The 23,465-nt window shown below is 43.4% G+C and overlaps 1 protein-coding gene and 1 long non-coding RNA gene across 4 annotated transcripts in view; one reads left to right on the top strand and one right to left on the bottom strand.

Annotated features, from left to right (window-relative positions):
• Positions 1-9,927: 9,927 nt before the first annotated feature.
• On the bottom strand, positions 9,928-12,400 carry LOC105664259 (uncharacterized). Its single transcript, XR_001097466.2, has 2 exons — positions 11,608-12,400; positions 9,928-11,387 (listed from the first exon to the last, which is right to left on the bottom strand). It is a non-coding gene; the product is annotated as an uncharacterized LOC105664259 (long non-coding RNA).
• A 187-nt stretch (positions 12,401-12,587) lies between these two features.
• Positions 12,588-23,465, top strand: part of LOC100874761 (uncharacterized) — a 95,038-nt gene continuing 84,160 nt past the window's right edge. Inside the window, exon 1 of one of the 3 annotated variants that reach the window (XM_012298099.2) lies at positions 12,588-12,919. In XM_012298099.2, the coding sequence (XP_012153489.1) occupies positions 12,847-12,919 (73 nt within the window). In that variant the 5' untranslated portion in view covers positions 12,588-12,846. Of the gene's footprint in view, positions 12,920-22,860; positions 23,031-23,465 lie in introns of those variants that run through there. The other 2 variants (XM_012298100.2, XM_012298098.2) reach the window with 2 other exon arrangements.

The raw sequence follows: 23,465 nt of genomic DNA, 5'->3' as shown, positions 1-23,465 counted from the left end.
ATCTGCTCGTATTAATGAGATGGAAATTATCGGGGTATAAACTGTCGTAGAATTTGCGTAGCATTTGCATGCATCGATATTTCTGCTTCTTACGAATCCTTTACTAACGCGGTAACGTTATTGGAACTTTACAGAATTCCTGTTACACGTAGCGATATTTACCTGTTAGAATATTGATTATAATTTCCAGTTATCGAACGAGATTTTATTGCCAACTAGATCATTCATATTCCACGACTCGGTCGTTCTGTATATCAAACGGTTTCATATAACAGGCCCGACTTATTGATTATACGAGACCGAACGACCATCCATGTTCCCATTAATTCATCGTTATAAATGCACCGTGATTTTCATCGAACGAAGTTAATTGTTGCGGATCGGGGAAAAAGTGTCTCACGTTACACCGTTAGTTCCACTATTTTCGATAGAAAATTCTTGCTTAAGATTCTTCTAAATTTCTACTAAAATTTTTGCCACAAACTGTTATACGCTTTTTTCGGTATAATTCTCCGCGAAACCCTCAGAACCCACAAAACGCTGAACACACAGAGTTCCACCTAAAAGACAGTGACCAACGCGAATGACCGCACGATCCTTCAATTCACGTCCCGTCGTTGCCATCGTGAAAGCAGTGAGGCAACATAACCAGGGACAGAAAGGGAACAGAGACGAGAGAAGATATCCCGAGCACGACTACTAGACAGAAATACAATAATCATACAAGCCCGTACATGGCCTGCATAATAGGATCGCCTAGGGGATGAAAGGAGCAACGAAGGAGAGGAGGGCCGGGGGTGAGGGGAGCACAAACGTAATCTCAGCAGGATGCCGTGCATAAATTCCGTCGGATCGACTGTTTGAAGGGTTGCTTTGGCTGCGTGTTTCTTAATATCTGGAACACTGGCGCCGTCCTAACGATCGTAACATTCGACATAAAAAAAGTCCTTCCATCAATACCCTCTGCTTTTACGAATTCCTTTTATGAACGAATTTAATCAGCGGCTACAACGATCATCTTAACTCCGTGTCCTCCGTAAACATCCAAAGTGTTCGTCCAGAGTGATCGTCCAAAGTGGACACTCAAAATGAACATTTAAATTCAATGTACGAAATGGTCATCCAAACTGGACACTCAGAATAAAAATTTAAAATTAATATAGGGAAGGAGCATCCAAAATGAACACCCAGAGTGGACACTCAAAATGAACGATTAAAATTGATGTATGAAATGGACATCCAGAGTGGACACTCAGAATGAACATTTAAAATTAATATACATATGGAACGATCATTTAAAATGAACACCCAGAGTGGACACTCAAAATGAACGTTTAAAAATAATATACCAAATGAACATCTAAAATAGAGGTTAAGGCTAATATCTTTTAAGGTTAATATCTGAAATTAAGATTTAAGGCGAACAACTAAAGAGTACACTTAAAGTGGACATCGGGTTGAACATTTTAGGGTGAATATTCATAGGAAACATGTGAAGTGGACATTCGATGTGCCCACTTAAAGAGGACATACAAATCAAACATTCAAAGTAAACATCTGAGCAAGCATGTGAAGTGGACTTTTAAAGCGAACGTTTAAAGGGAACATGTGAGGTTAACATGTATGAGTACCAACTTTAGATGTTCATTTTGGAGGTTTCTTTTTAACTGTTCACTTTGGATGAGTTTAAAAATGAATATTCCGTTCGCAGTTACCGTGTTTCAGGCATAAATGTTGTGTAGCCAAGTAACGGTCTTTATGAAACAGTTTCGTGCTCGTATTACCAAAGAGTTTCGACTAGTTTGGGATCTCGGGTCCGCGTAGCTGAAGTTTAAGGAGAAGTTAGGTCCAAGTTAGGGGAAGGTGAAGCCTACGATAGAGTCGGGGTCCATTTAAGTTAGTATGAGACACAGTCCGCTTGAGGTCTCGGTCAGATACGAATTATATTCCATAAATGATTCGGTTTAGGGCAAATTTAACTTCCACGGATTCTGACTATGAATCGCGAACGAAGTTAATTTTCTGATTTAAAAATTTAACCTAATTAGAGGTATCTAATATCCGCATTAGTGATGCACTTATGGCTTCATTATTGTTAAATAACAGCTATGAAATACAGGTTCGAATCCACGGATTCAATTAACCGTAGAAAATCAATTTAGAATTTCCCTTCCAAATGATACCAGGACCGATTGAATACCGTTCGATTTAGCGATTCCACAAAACGGAATACAGATACGCGTTACATCGGTCCTCGTTAATTAACGATCGTGCGTTGCAACAACAACGAATCCGAGAACAACCCGACGGTATTTTTACCGTATACCATGTTTGTCGAATGAAAGCTCGTATTTGCGCTTCATTCGGCTGCGCGTCAAGCTCTGTCGCGTTCCTGAGGTTCAGTCGAATTTTCACTCGTCCGGTATTTCAATTACACCTTTCTCGCGATCTGCTGTGTCACACTGATTGAATTTTCAACGAAGATTGACGGCGGCGTTTTCCGGTTCTCGACCACGTTCTTCGTCCTCTGACCAAGAGACATTACGTTCCGCGATGATTGCTTCACCCCCGTAACACTTGCTTCAACAGCTTTAAAATTGCAAACAAATAACTAGCAGATAAATTAGCGGTAATAAGTTTGGCGAATTTTCCGTAACTTGGAAACTTGTCGAAATATGGTATCGATTGGAACAGCTTTAAAAGAACGTCCGATATGGCGTTTTTGCTCGAACGATCGCTATAAGTCGCAGCCAGACGCGACGACACTGGTTGGGACGCAATATTTTTTCAGTAGGACCGTCTTATCGCCGTCGCGATGCGTCATAAGCGTTATCATGGCGCCTCGACTAGGAACGCTCGTTGGGCCAACGACACGGCCCCGGCGATTGTCTGCGGAGAATTAAGTCGGGACTTTTATCTGCGATTGCAGGAGTCGAAACAACGGGAAAGAGAAACGAAGAAAAAGGGAAGCTTTATTCCTGTCGTAACCGGCGCTTTTTTATTTCAACTGGGAAACAACCGAATACGCTCGAACGGGCACTCGAAAGCTTCTAACTTTGACGCGTATTCTACAAACGAGTTGACGAATCGACAAATTGCTGAAAATTGAAACGCGTCACTTGTTTAGATACCATCGTGCCAGCTTCGAAGTAGAGAGCCATCGAATTGAATTCATAGCAATTGGATCGAGAATGTTTCCGATTCGATGTTTTCCGATTGAATCGCGCGGCTAACCGAGGAGTAGCCAGTTACAACTTACAACGCTCATCGATCGGATTTGCCCTCAGTTAATTCGAGATGATAGGCGATTTGCAGAATTTTGAATTTTGTATTATGAAGTGATGTTATGAACAAAGTAAATACTTGTTTTATTAATACATGGCTAAATCCTCTAAATGCACATATGTGGGAACTTCATAAGTGGATGATGAATCCTTGCATATGGGACACATAATCTACTTAGTAAATTGATTTGATAAATACTGTACTCTGAAGTCACATATCTGATCTAAGAATTAACGTAGCCTATTCGCATCAGACAGAAATAATGGGCCGATGACAAGCTAGCAAGCAACTCAAAGCGACAGAGAGGAAATTCTATTGCTAGGTGGTTCGCGGGACGGCCGATTTAATTTTCCGCCTATCGAACTCGTCCGAGAAGTCGTCCCTAAACGCTTCGATGAATTTTAAATTGTGTCATGATTCCTGTCCATCGTAAGCTGATTCGATAACCCTCTGACACTTTCATCTAACAATTCTGAGTACTTGCTGTTTGACATCCGTACGTGATAAAACTGTATCAATAGCTTACAATGACTAACATTCATCTGAACAAACCTTGCTTTGTTCAAGGATAAATTTATAAAAATTCTGATCACTGCGAATTAAGATTAAACGAGTAACCGAATTAAAGCAATAATATGAAGCTTCTATCTGATGCGCCATAAAGGAAAAATGTTGACCATAAAGCATTCGGAGAAACCGATTGTCAGTCTCAAGGAAGAAAGTCTCATGGGCAGTACCCTAAAGGGTAGGAACTCGCGGCATCGTCATTGTTCGAAGAATGGAAAGCAACCCTCGTCCCGCGAACAGACGGCGACCACAAGCCGCGACAATGACGAGCTCGCTTGGCAACAGGGCAGAGGGGTGTACGTGTACGCGTGCACTAATGGTGCTAGGCACGGCTTGAGGATGACATTAAGCAGCAAGTGCAGCAGAGTGTGCATTGTCATTCCCGTTGAATGTCGTCGTGTGGGCTGTTCAACACTGGCCATCTTCGTCTGACGACAACTTCGTTTCAACGGACCCTTTCACCCTCGGCCACACCGCCCTTTCCACCCCGATCCCTTCCTTTTCTGCCCGTTGAATATTACCGAGTACGTCGTGATTTGTTTTGCTGCACAAACCGTCCATCCGTTCCTCCATTAAGCGTAATAACATTTCGATGAATGCGCGCGCGGCTATTATTAGTTGCGCATTTACATAAACGTTGCGGCAATTATTATCTGCCGCGTGATTATTATGCAGCGGATTGCGAATATCTCGGGCACGGTCATTTTACGGGTGAGTTGCTTTTGCTTGTGTGCTCTTATGCATTCTATCGACGTTCTTAATGTTTTGTTCGGTGATGTTCGTGGTGTTTATTGATGCGAGGTATAGCTGCGCGTTAGACTGCATCGATACGCAGTAGATCACTATGCATCGGATTATAACGCTTCTCTCAACGTGGTCAATATGCGCCGAATTTACAAGCGTTATATTCGCACGCGCCGAATTTACAAGCGGTGAATTTGCACGCATCGAATTTATATATGTTGAATTCTATGCGTGGAATTCCTACGTACTGAATTCTTACGCGTCGAATACCTACGTATCGGATTTCCAAGCGTCGAGTTCTCTACGCATCGAATTTCCACGCACCGAATTCCATCGCGTCGAATTCTCTACGCGTCGAATTTCTACGCGTCGAATTTTCATGCGTCGAATTTCCACGCACCGAATTCCATCGCGTCGAATTCTCTACGCGTCGAATTTCTACGCGTCGAATTTTCATGCGTCGAATTTCCACGCACCGAATTCCATCGCGTCGAATTCTCTACGCGTCGAATTTCTACGCGTTGAATTTTCATGCGTCGAATTTCCACGCACCGAATTCCATCGCGTCGAATTTCTACGCGTCGAATTTTCATGCGTTGAATTTCCACGCGTCGAATTCTCTACGCATCGAATTCTTCACGCGTCCAATCCCTACGCGTAGAATTCTCCACGCGTCGAATTCCTATGCACCGAATTCTCCACGCGTCGAATTCCTACGCGTGAAATTCTCTACGCGCCGAATTCTCCACGCGTAGAATTCTCTACGCGCCGAATTCTCCACGCGTCGAACTCCTACGCGTCGAATTTCTACGCACCGAATTCCGTCGCGTCGAATTCTCTACGCGTCGAATTTCCACGCGTCGAATTCTCTACGTCCGAGAACTACATTTTTGATACTGTCAATATCAGTGGTTTTTAATTTAATTTAGAATTCAAACACGTAGTAAGACATCTAACAGCGTGTATCAAAGCTGCCTGGTCGCAAGGTCCGACCAAAATAATGTCATTGAACTTCTCGCAAACGGAACTATATTCCCAGATGCCGTGATACCTAGATGCCACAAAACGTCGCGTCGTTAGGGACAATAATCGTACGTAATCGTAAAGGACAGACGCTTTAGAGAAACAAGAGAGGAAAAGAAGGTTGACTCGGTGGCGAATTATCGAGAAAGTGCAATTCAGGATGGCGTGCCGCCAAATAATCCATGGAAACTTCCTTGGGATCCGAGTCGAGAAATGTAAAAGCGACGCTTCGGCGAAACAGGGGTCGTACGAGGTGGAAGAAGAAAGAATGCAGCAATCGATAGCGATGCTAAGGGTGGGTGGTAAACGATACTAGCCAGGGGGTGGCTAGCGGTCGAAACGTCTGAAAATACAGGCGGAGGATTATAATCTAAGATTTCCTTTCTACCGGGACGCGAATAATCGACGGTTTCCTGCGAAGTCGACGAAGGGAGAAACTTTTGCGACGAGAAAATACGCTGGAAGCTGTTCCGATACCAACTTATCGTTCTTTTCTTTCAGCGTGGATTTTAACAAATTTTATCGTTCTTGTCCTTCCGTTTCTATGAAATAAGATGGTTGAGAGCATCGACGCGGATTAATACGGTCATTACAGAACTCGAATACAGAAACAAGTCACAAACAGAATTATATATTTCAATTAGATAGGTCCTCTTTCTTAAATCTTGCATTGCGAACACGTGTAATAACGGGAAACATACACCAAAATCTTGCAATTGTCAGAGAATTTGAAAGGATATGTTTCACAGAACTCAAGGGGTAAAAGAGTGGTCGAGTACCCGCAATAATTATCGCGACGCAGAGTTTCCATACTAGCGCCGATATTATTTTCAATCTCGTCCGCTATTCACGCGAACCCTCGACGTATCCGAGCTAGCACGTATTCGTGAATGAAGGAAGGAAACAAAGATCGAAACACGAAGTTACACGAACCGACTGCAATTAAACGACGCTTTCTATGCGCGAGACCAACGGGTACCAGGAAAACTTCCGAATAGTTGAACCGCAAGAATGCACCACTCGATCGGGGTGCAAATTCTGTTGATGAAAATCGAACGGGAACACGTGACTCTACGCCGATACCGTGGGGTGTTTTAATCTAAAGAACTTTTTACATGTAACTTGTTTGCTACCAAATGCGGTGTTGGAGTAGTGGGAGGTGCTTTATTATGGCGATATAAGGCGAGGGCGTAGAAATTGAACGCGCTGGGTGTAGGAATTGAATGCAGTGATGGATTTGGTGATAGGAGATTCGGTGCGTAGGAATTCGATGCGTAGAAATTTCACGTTTTATTAACAACTCTATTACTACGACACCGGACTGCGTGTTTAAAAATAAAAGCTGCAGCGTAAACTGACTGGCAGATAACCTTTAAACCGAATTCAGCGATCAAATTGCTCTTTACTTCTCCCTCCGCGCACGCGATATTGTTAATTACTTGTTTGTCACGATGTCGACCGCTAAACAGAGGCGCGAGTAAATTGCACGTGACATCCGAGTAATTCTAACTGTACACAGTGGCAGATAAAAATAGGTTATCCAATAGGTTATCGAAATCAACAACTCGAAATGTCTGCACAAAAATTATTTCAAGAAACACGATTTTCTTTCTGCTTACATTTATTCTGTAGGAAGATTTTAAAATATGAAGCTGCAGGATATAATCGTAAATAGTTGAACAAGAGTTGAAAACGAGGTATCCGTTTCCGTTACGTCGGTTCGAAATGAATAGTAATTTAACGTCTATAAGAATGGATTTCACGATAATTCCACAATTTCCGTGCACTCGTGCGTGTTTAATGCAATCCAACACAAGGACGCGACCGTGGAGAGATTCAAACCGAAGTACTCTTCTAAGTAATTCTCCACGCGTGGAAATCTTACGCGTCGAATTCCCCATGCATCGAATTTCTACGCATCGAATTTTCCACGCGCCGAGTTCTCAACGCGTCGAATTCTCCACGCACCGAATTCCTACGCAGCGAATTCCTCACACACCGAATTCCGCACGCACCGAATTCCTACGCAGCGAATTCCCCACGCACCGAATTCCGCACGCACCGAATTCCCCACGCACCGAATTTCTACGCATCGAATTTTCCACGCGTCGAGTTCTCAACGCGTCGAATTCTCCACGCACCGAATTTCTACGCAGCGAATTCCCCACGCACGGAATACCTATGCACTGAATTCCGCACGCACCGAATTCCCCACGCACCGAATTCCTCGCGCACCGAATTCTCCACGCATCGAATTCTCCACGCACCGAATTCTCCACGTGCCGAATTCCCCACGCGCCGAATCTCCTATGCACCGAATTCCTACGCGCCGAATTCTCCACGCACCGAATTCCTCACGCACCGAATTCTCCACGCATCGAATTCTCCACGCACCGAATTCTCCACGTGCCGAATTCCCCACGCGCCGAATCTCCCATGCACCGAATTCCTACGCGCCGAATTCTCCACGCACCGAATTTTCCACGTGCCGAATTCCCCACGCACCGAATCTCCCACGCATCGAGTTCATACCACATTGACTTTCAACCCATGGATCCCTACAAGCAATTACAACGTCGAACCTGTAGTTGCAAACTATATGCTATCGATTAATTTTCTCATCTTCGTCTCTGTTCCACACTTGTAATATACTCTCTGTGCAGTCTACTAAAGACGAAGTTTCTAGTCACTTCGAGCTAGTCTCGAAACAATAGAACACTGCACGAGCGATGCACGAATACCACGTGCACGTCGGCAATCTGCACGCGTGCAGAGGCGGCGATGAGAAAGGGCCACTCAACCAGCTGCCGCTAACAACTTTAAAAGTTCCGGCTAAACGAGAAATTGCATTAAATTGCGTTTCACCGAGCCCTTTCGAGCGCGCCCCGGGATATATACGCGACGCTAATGCTCTTCGTGGTCACGATTATCCTTCTTCGAAGCACCGAGTGTCATATTGCAACCTCGTTCTTCTTCATTCTTCAACGATTTACAACAGAGAGATACTTCAACGTTATGGTCTTTCGATTTTCTCTTGTCTTAATTTTCGGGACCTTTATTTGCTTTTTTGGAACTTTGTGGACTTTTAAAGTTTCGGTACTTTGGTTGGATTATTAAATGGAGAAACTTTGCAATTTTATAATTTGAGAGCCTCGTGAAAGTTTGAGAAGTGTATGTATAAAAGTGTTAAGTACCTTAGGGGACCGACTCGTTTCTGATTATGGATTTATTTATTGAATCTATGCAGGTGAGTTGTTAACTATTGAAACGAAATGACGAATGTTACAGAATACTTCCGCTATTACGTCCATATAACAATTAAATCGCTCCTCTAAATCAACCCGATTTCAATATCCTCAATTTCCCTTCATCGGAACGTAACGTCCTATTTACCACTGTTGGGCGTTTCAAATATTTATGCAATAAACAATAACCACAACCGTACACTGTAACGCGCAACATTCAATATCCGATCACAAACAACCCGAATTGCGATCGTTCAACCCCGAATTCACCTGTGCGATAACGAACAGTTTCATAGATTCGAGCCCGGCGCGAACATCTTCCATGTCGAACGGGGTTTAATCGAGACCCAAAAATCGATATCCTAGCGAGCGCGCTCCCATCGAATTCGGTTCGATCGCGACGTCGAAGGGTGGTTTTTAATCCACGCCACCGGGGATGAAAAGCGGGTTCGCCGCGGAAGTTTGGCCGCAGAAGCGGACGAATTGGCCCTCGTCGTTGACCGCGAAGCAGCTATTTTCGCTCGTAGCAGACACAGTCGAGAGTGGTCGAGTGAAAATAACGCTCGACAAACGGACTCGTTAAAAGTTCACGGGATTAGCCGTGCAGTCTATGCTCCGACTTAATGCTTAAACCTCGATCCCCAACAGGAATTCACGGTTATAAACACCATTCGATAGTTACAGCTGTTTTGTAGCTTTTCTTATTCGCGGTGTCCTCGTTCCTCCATTTCGATCGTTCGGCAATTTAACTTTACCGGACTGCGACTTCCGTGCAGACTAACGGACGTCGTTAACCATTTTCTATCGTAAAAGTTACGATTTGTTCGGATGGACTTCAACATCTGTGGCATCTTGTTTGCGGATTTCTGTTGGGCTGCTTTTCAAGCGACTTCGTAATCGCTACTGTTTTATATGTTTTCAAGCGACTTTTACGATGAGAAGTGTTTTTTAGTCTTAAAAAATGACTGATAGTGTTATCTGTTAAAATGACTGATAGTGTAACTAAGTATTAATTCTGTCTGATGTCATACTTCAAGGTTATACTTCATAGTACACTTTAAAGTCATATTTCATGTCATCCTTTAATGTCATGTTTCACCTCATACTTCGCGTCATACTTCAAGATCATACTTCATAATATACCAAAGGTCATATTTCATGTCATGCTTCAAGATCATACTTCATAATATACCAAAGGTCATATTTCAGGTCATACTTCAATGTTCTACTTTATCTCGTGTGTGCTCTCAAGTTGTACTTTCCGTCATACTTCAAGGTTATACTTCATGTCATTTCTCAATGTTCTACTTCATCTCATGTGTACATTGAAGTTATACTTTGTGCCATACTTAAAGGTCATACTTCATAATATATCTCGAAGGTCATACTTCATGTCATCCCTTAATGTTCTACTTCATAATATATCTCAAAGGTCATACTTCATGTCATCCCTTAATGTTCTACTTCATCTCGTACATACTTTGAAGTCATGCTTCATATCATACTTCAAGGTTATACTTCATATGATATGCGCTTTAAAGTCGACTTCATCCAAAATTCATTTTACTCATACTTCATGCGATATTCACTTTAACGTCACGTGTCATACGATATGGATTTCATACTTCATGCGATATGCACTTTAAGGTCATACTTCATGCCATATGCACTTTAAAATAAAACTTCGCAGTATGCACTTTAAAGTCATACTTCGTACGATGTGTACTTTAAAGTCATACTTCGTACGATGTGCAGTTTAAAGTCATACTCCATGTGCTACGCACTTTAAAGTCATACTTCTGGTACTTGAAGGAGATGCTCCACTTCAAGGTCGCACTTGAGGATTTACAAAACGTGTATGTCGAGGGATGTAATAAATTGTGGCAGCAAATACCCGCGTGGAGATGATCAAGTTGCGGAGACAATTGGAGGATGTTAGAGGTGACATCGTTGACGGGAGACACGTGTCAAGGTACGATTCGAAACGGTGCAGACACGCTAATGCCCCTACTATTTGGTCTCCCCGCGTCGATTCCGCTTTGATCCACGAGCGTGTCGCGCACGCTACCTACAAGGCCAACATGATCCAGCACGGGAGTAATTTAACTTTCGCGGTTCGTGTGCGTGCACGCTGACATCTAGGAAAATTGAATTCACGGCCATGCTTTCGTCTCGCCGCTTCGTTACTCCGTTTCCCTCCCGCCGCCGATACGTCAAATAAACGCGTACCATCGACGTTTACGATTCGAACGAAACCCTCGATCGTTATTCCCTTTGTTCGACGTCACCAACGGCACGTCTTCCGCGTAACCAAACAATAACGTTTAATTTTTAATGTTTCGTGGACAAAAGGCGCGGTATGATTATGAAAGCTCGTTTATTTTATTGCGCTCGTACGAAACAATACCTGACTGCTATAGGATCAAAGCGTAGAAATTCATTCGAATTTGATCAATTTTGTTGACTTCACGCTGCTGAAAATTGTTGAAAGTATCTTTGCGATCGCTTTAGTTCGTGATATAACTGTAATTAAAAAATGTTATTTTAGGTAGAAGTCCTACCACGAAAGTCCATATAAAGCAGACAGCACAACAAAAATCTACCGAAACAATTGATAGAAAACACTAAATGCTATTAATATAGTCATACGTTAATTTCTTAATGTACGTCTGTATCGAATAAAAATTGTGAGTCCCAAAGAAAATTGGAACCCAGTGCAGTGTAAGGAAACCAGGAGTAGAACCTTGATCCGACCGCATCTCGATAGGCAGCCTCCGAAGCTGTTTGTACACGAGTTGGCAGGAATTTACATGTAACCGATAAGCGACGAGGGTGGTTGGACCTGATCCGTAGGGGCAGATCCGTATCGTCGAAACGGCTCGATCGTTGGCTCGACTAACGAGCAAAGTGTCGGTGAAACATCGTCACGCGATCGTGCTCGGTCCCCCTCGAGCCTCCTCCTCGGCGTGCAACCCCGTTTTCTTAAACGTATGCATGACTCTCGACCGATTCGACCCTGTTAACATATAAATTGCCGCTTAACGGCGAGACAATCGGTTGGTTGGTAGTGGAGCGACTCGAAGGTGACGATAGGCGGTTAAAAGGGGAGAAGACATCGAGGGTGGTCGAGGAGCGGGAAAGGATTCGAGAGGAGACACGCGACGAGACAGGAGGCCCAAACAACGCGGACGTTCGTTTCGAGGACGAAGAGAAATAAGAAACGGGTCGCGAAGGGTGACGCGCGACCAACGGTAGGGATGGGATTCAATTCAATTTCCCAAGAAACTCTTTAGCGTTTGAGATACAGCCGACGAAAGGATGCGCGCGAGGTTGAACGTACCGAACCGACTGGACGGGAGAGAGGACCGACCGTGGAAGAAGCTCGGAAACGAGCCGAAAAGAGAGGAACCGGCGCGTAACGGGAGAACAAAGATAAAAAGAGGGAGAGAGAGAAGGGCGACGAGGACAGGAGGAAGGACTCGCGTTGATATCGACGAAGAAGACAACGGAGGAACACAAGAGCAACGGCTACGCGGAAAGAAGAGGAGCGAATGGGCGTCAAGGGCGAGAAAGAGGGTTGCACGGGGAAAAAGGGAGAGGGTGACTAACTGACCGAGGGTGCCAGGAACGTAGGGGAGTAAGGATTCTGTGCGCGAGCGCGAGGCTGGCGCAAACTCTTCGTGCAGCATCTCTCGTCAGTTGCAAGTCAGGAATTGTCGCGTCTGCGTGCCGTGTGAGGCGCGCTCGGCCGGCCTGCCTTGCCGCGTTGTTTTCTGCCCGATTTTCCGCCGATTTCTGACAGTAACCGGCCCGACCGTACGCGCAAACGGGAACGACCGATACCGCGGACCACGGTCCCGATGTCATTCGATCGCGCCGTCCGCGTCGTTTGACGTTAACCGCGTAGTTATTTCGCCGAGGGACACCTCACGCGGAGCCTCGAGGATCGTCATCGAGAACTATCGGGATTTTCCTTCGCAGCATGGATAAAGACGTTCGACGGAAGTGCGGGAAAGTGCGACGTGCTCTGTTCCATCTGCTGCTGATAGTGGGGGGTAAGTTGTTGACGGTGATCGAGTTTCTTTCGATCGATCATCGAGTGATCTTGCGCCGGGAGGGAAACTCGACGGAGCAAGGGCAACGGCCCTTTGCGAGGGGACGACCTTTCATCGGACGCGAATCGGGCTTTCGGACGAATAGATCCCGTCGTTTTCGAAACGCGGAGGATCCGCAGATGCGGTGAGGATTACTCGCGATCCTCCCCAGAAATGGGGGTCGTTTCGCGTCGTTCCCGATGGAATTGCCTCGTTACGACCACTTTTCTCCCGATGGATCCTTCCTGGATCCTCCATTTTATTTCATCAATTTTCTAATTACATCGTTCTATCGCGTGCTTTCTGCTGCTCGTCGAATTACGGACAATACGTTTGATTTGCACTTAAGATCTCGATCGCTTTCAATCCCGAGAATATTCCCTTGAAATTTTCTTTTCGCTTCGCTTAATGTCGTCCCTCGATTGCTTCGAACCGGTGCACGGAATTTCTGCTTCCTTTATCGCGATCCTTTCGCCAGAACAATTTCTCGATCCCGTTGATTCTGGACCGAGCTTTCTGTATCGATCAACTTCTACTCGATTCCGAACTTTTCCATTGTGCAATTTTTACTCCTCTTTGTTAGTAGTTTTCTGGGACGAGGTTGAATGAATCTATTCTGTTTCGAGTTCGGAGTTCTTGGATACCCTGGGTGCCAGAAGTCTTCTCCAAACACGATATATCTTTGTCCACTGTGCGCCGCCCATAGTTAAACATGTACCGCGTTTCGAACACCGATCGAACAACGCTACTGTTGTTAAACAGATTCCAAACGTTTTCACTTATGTCACAAGGGGCTACCGGCTGTGTCTCATTTTTTTTATCGTAAAAATTTAAAACGTGCCGAAGAAATTATATTTGTTCCCAAAGATAATTGAGAGAGCTCGTTATCAAACATTTCCAAAGTGTAACATTCCTCGCCAACTCGAAGCAGCAGAAATCTCTCCAGAATTTTCCGGATGCACGTCCGATCCAGGGCTTTTCTAGCCCACCGACTCTCGCCCGGAAAACGAGGCAGATCTTGGAGGCGTTCGCAGGACAAATCGCGACGGATACGCGTCGGAATGTACACCTACTAGTTTCACTTTATCCCCGACGTTCAAACGCGTCCTCGACACGTTCCCGAATACACCTACTCTTCGTTCGCCCGTGAAACTTCTCCAGATATTGAAATCCAGCCCTGTCGCCTTCCGACTCGATCGAATGTAAATAATGTTTCTCCAGATTTCCCCTGTCTCGTAAACGGGATTTCTCCCTCACGTTTTCCGCGCGGACTCACCGCGCCTTTCGGGGATGAATTACCAGACTCTACGTTCCCTTTTATGGCATCAGTTTATGTCAACAGTGTCACACATTGTACCAAGTAATTGCTGCTGAGATTACTGTGCGAGTGTGTAGCTCTTTATCGAGTTTGTTTTTGAAATGCATCGACTTGAATTATCTTGAAAAAGCACCGCGTTACGGCCGTTCGAACGATTGCCGTTAAGTAGTGCGAGTGCGATAGTGCGTGTGCGACGGTGAGATAGTGCGAATGCGAACAAAGGAAACATCGGCGAGCGAAAGAGAGAGCGAATGTGGATTGCGAGCGTTGTCAAAGGTGTAAAAGTTAAAGTCAATTTTTTTGGGGGGGAAAGAGCGATTGCGAGCGTAGTGAAACAGCGATAATGTGATTTTGAAAATTTTATACATTAGTAAAATATAGTCACTAGTTTTACTCCAACTAACAATTTATTTTTCTACCGTCCCGCACCTCGTTCCTACAGTATTAATAATAAAATAGTTGCATCAATATTCTTGAATCAATATAATCAAGCATTAGTACCTGTACGACAACATAGGTAGCACAATATTAGCGATACACTAATACCGTTGACATACGATATTAATACCGCAATACTGTTTGTTTTCTGTAACTAATTATTAAAAATTACTGGTGCTACACTTTGGTACTTTCAACTCCTGCAGTTACTCAGCGCTATTATTTATTTCGTCATTGACTTCTACTAGCTCGACGCTAACGTTATGTGGTTATCTCGTTAGTCTCGTTCCGCCTTTTAATTGTGTACTTCCCTCCACTTTTTTTGCTCCCGTTCAAAAGGACATTCACTGGCAAATAACTCGTGAGATACCTTTTCATCCTTGATCCTTACTCCAAACTTTATTGATTTCAATCTGCTAATTGCAGCCAGCTTTTTCCCTCGTTCCTTACACCGGTAGCTTCGGTTATTAGGATGTGAAAGAGGCGAGATTGAAAAATCCGCGGATGAAAACGCGAGCTCGCGCAGGCTGACGGTGAAACAGGCCACGCGAGGCGTTTTGTTCTCGTCTTCGGACGTTTTTCACTCAAAAACGTTGTTCCTTTCGTGAAAGCAGCAGATATCGAGACAACCGAATGATCCAACGAGGATCTTCGAGGAGACCATCGCTTTAATCTGGTAATTGCGGTTACGCGTTCTTTCTTCTCTTCCATGTTTACCCACTTCTTGTCCCATTGTTCGAACAAAGGATTCAGAAGCCGTGTATGCTACCCTTATTTCGCTTTCTTATTCTTACGTATTCGCAGTTCAGGGATACGTTTGCCTTTTCTTATCTTTGACTTCGATGCTTTCTTTCGCTGCTTCTGTTTGCCGAGTTGAAAATAGAGAAAATCAAACTTGAACGTTCTTTTGGGACGAGTATACTTGTCGGGGGTAAAATAAATAATGTGGAGTGTCTCCAACAGATTTGACAGAATTTGCAAATAAGGTAAATAAATTTCGGAGGTTACAATCTTCAAAGGGGTTAAATTCAAAGTTTGAATCGTGTAACGACTTCGAGGGTTAATCTACCTCCGAAAAGTTTCGCTGTAATTTCTTAATTTAACGAAGTTCCCGAAACGCGTTTCATCCCAAACTGAAGCGATCTAATTCAATTTGGTTTCTTCGCGACAGGATCTCTGTGGTTCCATCCTCGATACGAACTCGAACAATGCATCAGGAGATCTAATTCGATCCAGCTTGTCGCTGCGCAGAAAGGATTGCATCGGATAGGCGAACTTTTTCAGGCTACCACGCATCCTTCGATATTTGAACAACATATCCGGGCCACTCTTTGAGTGCTTGAATATTGAATTTGTACTCGTGCTCGTAGATTTTTAAGAACGACCTCGTGAAACGTGCAGTAACGCTTTCCAGTGCTACTTCGACGAAATAAATTTCAAGCTCGAAATTTGCCTTTACTTCGGTGATTACAACATGTACTGAAGCATTAATTATTAAAAGATTCTCTGCTCGGTTAAATATTTTACAAATGATTATGTTGCATCTTTTAGAATATTAAGAAATATTGTGTCCTCGATCTTGAAGATACAAGCTGATAGGTTTTTGTGAAAGTTGTCGAACGATGAGAGTATTCGAAGAAAGTTTAAACGATGTACGAGGTTGACAAGAGATCATAGTATTTCAGGAAGAGTGTTTGTTTTCATACTTAAAACACGTTGAACGACGCCAAAATAAACTCATAAATATTTCGCAGCGACCGTTAATCCTGGCTGTTCGTCGAGACTCGTTTACCCAGGGACGACAGTTATTCATTCGCGATCGTAAAACCATGATACAAGTATTATCTACGAAATTGGAATATCCGGCGCTGTAATAAGAAACTAATTTGCTAGCTTCCCTAATTGATTTGATCCCGCTAATAGTATCCTGCTCGCCCCTTTCAAGCTTTCTTATAGTCGTGTTAGTAGATTCGTGGACAAACTTGGGCCAATTTATTCTAAATTAACCTGATCGAATTATCCGGCCGTCCGTTACACCGTTTAACGAGCTTCGTAAGGAGAGCTTTGCGGTCGAATCGTCGGGCACAAATTAATCGCCTTAACGCGGTTCTGCCGAAGTTTCTGCTTGTCTCTAGAGCGTGTAATCGAAGCGATCTTACCACGAGAAATCTGTTTGAAATATTCTTCGAGGATACGTTTTCTTTGCCTCTGAATAGAGGGTTCGAACTAGTCATAGGGTCAAACAGCAAGATCCTTGGAGCATGAAACAAGAAACTAGAGCATCCAGGTTAATAACCAGCCCCGATATCGAAAATTTAACAAAGGAACGAGAAAATCTGTTAGCGGACGCGGCCCAGTAAATAATCATCCGACGAAATACATTGATCTGCCAGATTGATCAAGCTCTCGTCTCGTAGAAAAAAAAGGCTTTTCTCGGAGCGTCTTCTAGGATCAAACACGGCCACGAAAAGGAAACGGAGACCAGGCGGAAGATTTGCTCGAGGCACGGCCCATTCAGGATTCTCCTTCCTCGATACATTGTTTTTCTCCTTCATTTTCTCTCATTTTTTACCTCTTCCTATCCGCTTTGAAATTCGAGCACGAAGGATGCAGAAACGAAGAGAGAGTAAATTCGAAGACCTCATCGACTTCCAGCCTGCCTCCTCGTCTCGTATTTCAATCGTTGCTCGTCATCTTCTTGCTCTTTGTTCTTCTGCGAGAAGCACAGGATTTTCAGAGGCATGTCGCCTCGGACATTCGATCCGTCCTCGGTCGGAGAAGTTTTATTTCGTTTTCGGTTCAACGATGTCTCCTTTTAACGATTCTTTCATCTCTCGACCGTTTTGTAAACCCTCGGCCCGTGCTTCGTGCCGTGCCGTGCGCGTACGTGTCTCGAATTCTTCTTCTTCTTACCCCCCTATCGGATTCTTTCGATCCGAGGAGCCTCGTTCCTCCGAGGAACACGTTTCATCGCGATGCCCTCGCATTCGTCTTTTTCCGATTTACCGATGCTTTCAGCCATTTAACGAATCAACGTTTCATTAATTTTACTTCCCTAATAAGACGCCATCTTGGAGGACATCTTGGTCTAAGACTTTCGTCGTTCTCCATCATGACTATTATATCCAACTCCTTAAATTAAGTCACTTTCAGAAATTTCAAAAATGTAAAATAAATGTACACAACAAAAGTATACCCACAGAGCATCGTAACAAGAAAAGTTCGTGCTTCAAAATCTTGCGAAGCGATATTCGTCTTTATTTTCGAACCTCATCGTCGATATTCAGGCGACCTTGTTATCCATTCATGGAACTATTTGTTGTCGTTAAGAGTAGCTGCTTAATGCTAGTCCTCGAGTAGATCTTTGAAAACGGACTAACGATTTCACCGAAACCATTCAATTACACGTTTTTCCACGGATGTTGAGGGCGAGCTTGTTCGATACTTCCGAACACATCGACATTTCCAGCTACTACGAGACTCGACATGAATATTCAAGCCGTGTGCAGCTTGTATGCAAGCAGAATGCATCTTTCCAATGCGACGCGCAAAGGTAATACCGTGTCATGCACTCGTCTTCTTTCCGTGACGCGGCTCTGTCGGGAATCCAGTTCAGATTATTCTACGGTATCGGTGGTTTTTCGATATCTCTTTGTACGAATTATTCTCTGAATTTTGTAAACGGTCTTAGCGCACTTTGATCCCTTCTGTTCCTGTCACGGTAGTTTAGTTATTTCTGTGGATCCGAATTCGCGCCATATTTTCATTTACTTGTTTGCTTTAAAAACAGCACAAATCATTCCTCTTTTCTTTTTATTTCGATGCTGTTTCGTTATTACGTAGTTTACTCATTTTTCTCAGTCGTTTAATAAAACAGTATTATTTCACTTCGTACAATATGTTACGCTTCGTGCTGCGCTTTAATTTTAACTTTTCCTCAACATTTTTATTCCACTTTAATTTTTATCTCTTTTTTGCGCCGGTATTCTGCTAATTGTTTCTTTGACGGATTATGCATGACTTTGGTCTTCCGTTCTGCCGTATTATGGATTTTACTACTTACTTCGCTTTATGAAAATTATCCGCTAATGAAAGCAAACATTTTTGAGAGACGCTAATACCTTTTAATTCCTGTGCTTTTTCTTTGACAATTTTTCTTATTATATTTTGTCTGACCAGTCAATTTTATGCCATTATGTTTCAATGGATACTTCGTTTCGTCCTTCATCCTTTTTCAAAATAATTTATCCTTTTTCATTATACATTTTTATCTGTCTGACCATGGCTGATTTTATTTCTTCTGTTACTGAGCTACTTCGACTTCATTCAAATTACTTCCTCGCTTTGACAAGAGTTTCCATTTGAAATTAATTGCTACTTTCTTCCATAGTTTGCTTTATTCTGCTTTTCTGAAAATCGTGTTCTTTCTCCTGCCATAGTCTGTTCTATACTACTTGTTTGACTTCATTCAAATTATTTTCTTGCTTCACCAAACATCATCTCTTGAAATTGATTGCTACTTCCTTTCCATTGTGGCAGCTTGCTTGCATTGCTCTACCCGTCTGACCACGCACGGACTCATTTCACTTGCGCCATATTTTCATACTACTTGCTTCGTACACATTTTCTTGCTCAAACATTATTTTAAATTTATTACTTTTGTTTTGGTAATTGTTTGCTGACTTATCTGACTGCCACGTTCTACTTGTCGCGTCATACGTTGGTGTATACTACTTAACTTTATTTTAATTATTTTCTTCATACACGACACTTGATCTTTCACATTATGTGAAAGTTTGTTTTATTTATCTGACCAGATGCAATCTTGTTCGATCCCTGTTCTTACTCGACATAAAATAATTCCACTTGCATTTATATATTTACACGAGTATCTTTTCCTCCGATCCGTGAATTGCTCCACTTGAAGAGCGAAAAGCCATTTTCATTTAAAGGATGTCTTATTGCAACCCTTGCAGCTTAATCTCCATGAACAAGCAAGAATCGCACTCCCCACGAGACGGGGTAATTGACCTTGTTTCGTATCGAGTTGAAGATATTCCGCTTCGTTGAAGATCGACTTCTCGTCTGTTTGAAAAATGTGTAAAAATAAAGGACCAAGGACGCAACCTTTGTTCGAGTTAATCCGTAAGGGTTGGTTTACCGTTTTTCTCATCGATCTCGACTCGTGTCAATTGGCGCTCGATTTTGCGGAAGAAACAAAGAATCAAAGGGAACATCCCGCACTTCGCATACCAACTTCCGCATCGACGCTTTTCAATTTTACCACCGATTGGTAAATCAACGCCACGAAACGCGACACGCTCCTGCCTTTCATCCGACATATTTCCGTAAGAAAATCGACGCTTCCTTTGTCTCTGCCTTCTCGTGATTCGTCGTTTCGATTCCTTTCATCTTTATATCGGATCCGTGATCTCGAGATCAAGGATTCCGTGGGTGTCTCGGAAACTTCGCTGCTTATATACGGGCTTCGAGTACAAGTATTCTAATGAAAAAGTTTTCTGATACCTCGTAAAATTTCATCACTCGAAAGTGATGGATCATCGAAGCATTCTAATTGATCAGCTGTCCAATCGATCATTTGTGCTTCGGAAAATATCGGGCACGAACCGAAAATAAATTGCTACAACGATCCGGCATTAACTTTCCGCTATATCAAAACCACTCTCGATCTACAAAAAGATGACGTTTCTTATATTACATTAAAAGCGTCGCATGTTTCGATCTTTCATCGATATTATTGTTCTTTCTTTCACTTAAACGTGTGCATGATGTCAATTGTGACGAGAATAGAATTTAAACCTTGCTATATTACAACCGAAGAGATACTGCAAGAATATATATAAAAGTTTATTGTTCGTAAAAAGAGTGTGGGATTTGAAACGTATTCGACGCAGCCCGCATAGAAATCGTATGTTTAAAAAATAGTAGAAAAGTGATGGAAGGCGACGAAGGAGAAACAGAGCGATAACGATGCGGTTGGAAGTTCGAAGGATCCAAGGATGAGTAGAAAAGCGATGGAGAACGAGCATCCTCGGTCCCAAAGTGTTTCCTTTACAGCGTTACCAGTCCGGAATCAGGGCTCGTTACGATCCCCTAGGCACGAACGAAGTTTTTACCGTAATGGAGGTCGAAACGGCCGCGAATTCGCCCGTTTCTTTATTCATCGCTCGCAAATTGTTACCCTCGCTCGTTCTACTCTCCGGCAGAGAAGGAATAAAAAAAACGCGAAGAAGGAGAGGAACAGAGTCAATTAGTTCGTTACGCCTCCTACCGGTGGACGATTTTATTCCAATCGAGGGGAGAAACTACCTTCCATGGTTCCTTCCGATTCCCTTGAAATTTCAATATCGTCTAGGGGAAAAAGACGGCCTTTTATTACACTCGAACGAAGGGAAAATTAGCATCGTAAAATTTGTTGACTCGACCTGTGTTTGTTCGAGACTGAAATTGTGATATTTTTTTATTTTTGCACTCTCGAATTGCCGAATCGTTGGATTATTGAATTAAGACCTAAATTCCAAAATACTTAATGTCGTGAATTTTTGCCACTGTCAAACAACAGATCTATTCAGTTTCAAAGGGAAGTTAAAATCGATTCCGTGGACGAATTCGTTGATTAAAAAAAACAGGGTGGCAGTGTGGCGATCGAACAAACTAAAGGACCCTTTGGTGTCACGATTTCCCGGAAATTTCAGCTGTGTCGCGATGGTTTGGGGTCGCTCTTTTCCTTGTCCACTCGTGCGGACGGTTACACGAGGATAGTTATATATCGATGCACCGCAAGTATCAGGAATCGTGGCCGGAAAGAAATGCCGGTCGCGTGCGTTAAAAAGAAACCGACGACACGATTCTTCTCGTTCCGATTGACTCGTAAACATCCTGTTCCCGTTCGTTCTCTCTTCTTGTACATTTATTTCGGCGACGAGCTCGTTTTCTCCTTACCGGCAGTTTTCAAAAATTCATCCGGCCACCAAGCAAACGCTACGTGACGCTTTTTCGAGAATATTCGTCCGCAAACAATTCCATGGAAATCAAAGCCCTCCTCCCGAAAACCTCTACGTGACAATTTTTTAAACGGTTTCTGCACCGACGATAAACAACTCGCCGGCGAAATTCATCGAATCGCCAACTATTTCATCCCTTTCGTCCGATTCCAGGTTTACCCATCATCTATCAATTCTGTTACCGCGATATAGTACCCTTCGGAATTGATAGAATAGTTTTTTCGGATTGTCAATTTCGCAGCTTTTCATCGCGATCGGATTTCAATCTTCATAATCGAGGATATAAAACTTATTTTTATTATCGCAGCAATAATTAGTGGGAAAAACCAGAAGGTTGCAGGTAAAGGGGTTAATTCGATGTTCGCGTTATTTTGTTCACTTTCTTTTATTACCTTCCTGCGGTATAAATCTTGCAGCAAATCTAAGAAAAGGGTGGTCTCTGCACTTAGGGTGCACATATAGCACGGTTTCCCTCTTAAGCCTTTATTTATTGTACCGTCTCGATTTCCCCGCTCGATCCCGGTCGACTGCTTTTGCTCAAAACCACCCCCTCATGATTTACCGCCGTCGATTTGTATACACGGGGCGAAACATGCAGTCGGAGAAACGGTACAGGACCGATAACAGAAGAAACGCGAATAAATTCGTGTGTACTCTCGTTTGGATGTCTCTTGCGTCGTGTAATCTTCCGGGGGTGATTTGTTGACGTTACAAATACATTTGCAAAATTTCATCCACAACTTTTGTGCACCACATATTTTCATTGCCGATGTCCTTTTATCAAATGCGAATGCATGATAGGTATAATTTTTTTTTATTAAAAAAGAGTTCAAATTTCTAAGCCTGAAATATCGCAGCGTTCTTTATCCCACAGCTCTTTTGACCTCACACGTATCTCGAGTGCCTGTTAGGGTACTTGATCTGCCCATCACAGACTCGACAACCTACTCTCCGTGCCCGCGAGTGCCCTCGCCGACGTAATTTCCCTTCGCACAGCTAAACAACACGTTTCGAGCAAAACACGTTCGACATCTCGAACGAAGTATCAGCCGTTCGATCCCCTCGCGAAACGAGCGACGTTTGTTTACCAGCCGCGCGCTTCGCGGTTGCTTTCAGTGTTCCCTGATTCGAATTCGAGCAGACGTCGACGAGAAGTGTTGAGCAAAGCTCGTTTCTATTTGTTCCGTAACGATGCTCGTGGAACAGTGTACCTTCGACCGTTTTCATTCGGAACAACCAACGTTTCATTTTGTCAGCGCGGAGAAGCGATTAACAAAAAAAAGACGGAAAGGTAGGAGAAACACGGAGCAAATTCGTCGGAGCGATCTAATCGTTCCGCATCGAACCGAAAGTTTCGCTGACGACGACACCGTCGAAACGCTTTTGTCCCGTTTCCAAATTGCTGATCGCGAGCTAATCGACACGGAATAATTCGTTTTATATTCTGTTTCGATAACCGAACCGGCCACGGGTTTTTGCTACGAGCTAACCGATGCGTCTCGTTTAAAGTCTACCGGTTAATAATTAATTAGCGCGAACGAGAATCGAGCACCGGAAGTCAATTAAGCGAATTATTCGTTCGTTACTCGCGGCGTTTCCTCGCCTAATTCGTTGAACAACTCGTTGGATACCAAATTATCGAGGCCGATTATGGCTTCGTACGCGAGAAACATTTAATATTAACAAATTTTAAGTGCAAATAACTGCTTTCATACATTTTATTACG

The sequence above is a fragment of the Megachile rotundata genome, chromosome 13 (assembly GCF_050947335.1).
Source record: "Megachile rotundata isolate GNS110a chromosome 13, iyMegRotu1, whole genome shotgun sequence".
NCBI lineage: Eukaryota > Metazoa > Arthropoda > Insecta > Hymenoptera > Megachilidae > Megachile > Megachile rotundata.
This window is presented reverse-complemented; position numbering and strand designations above follow the sequence as displayed.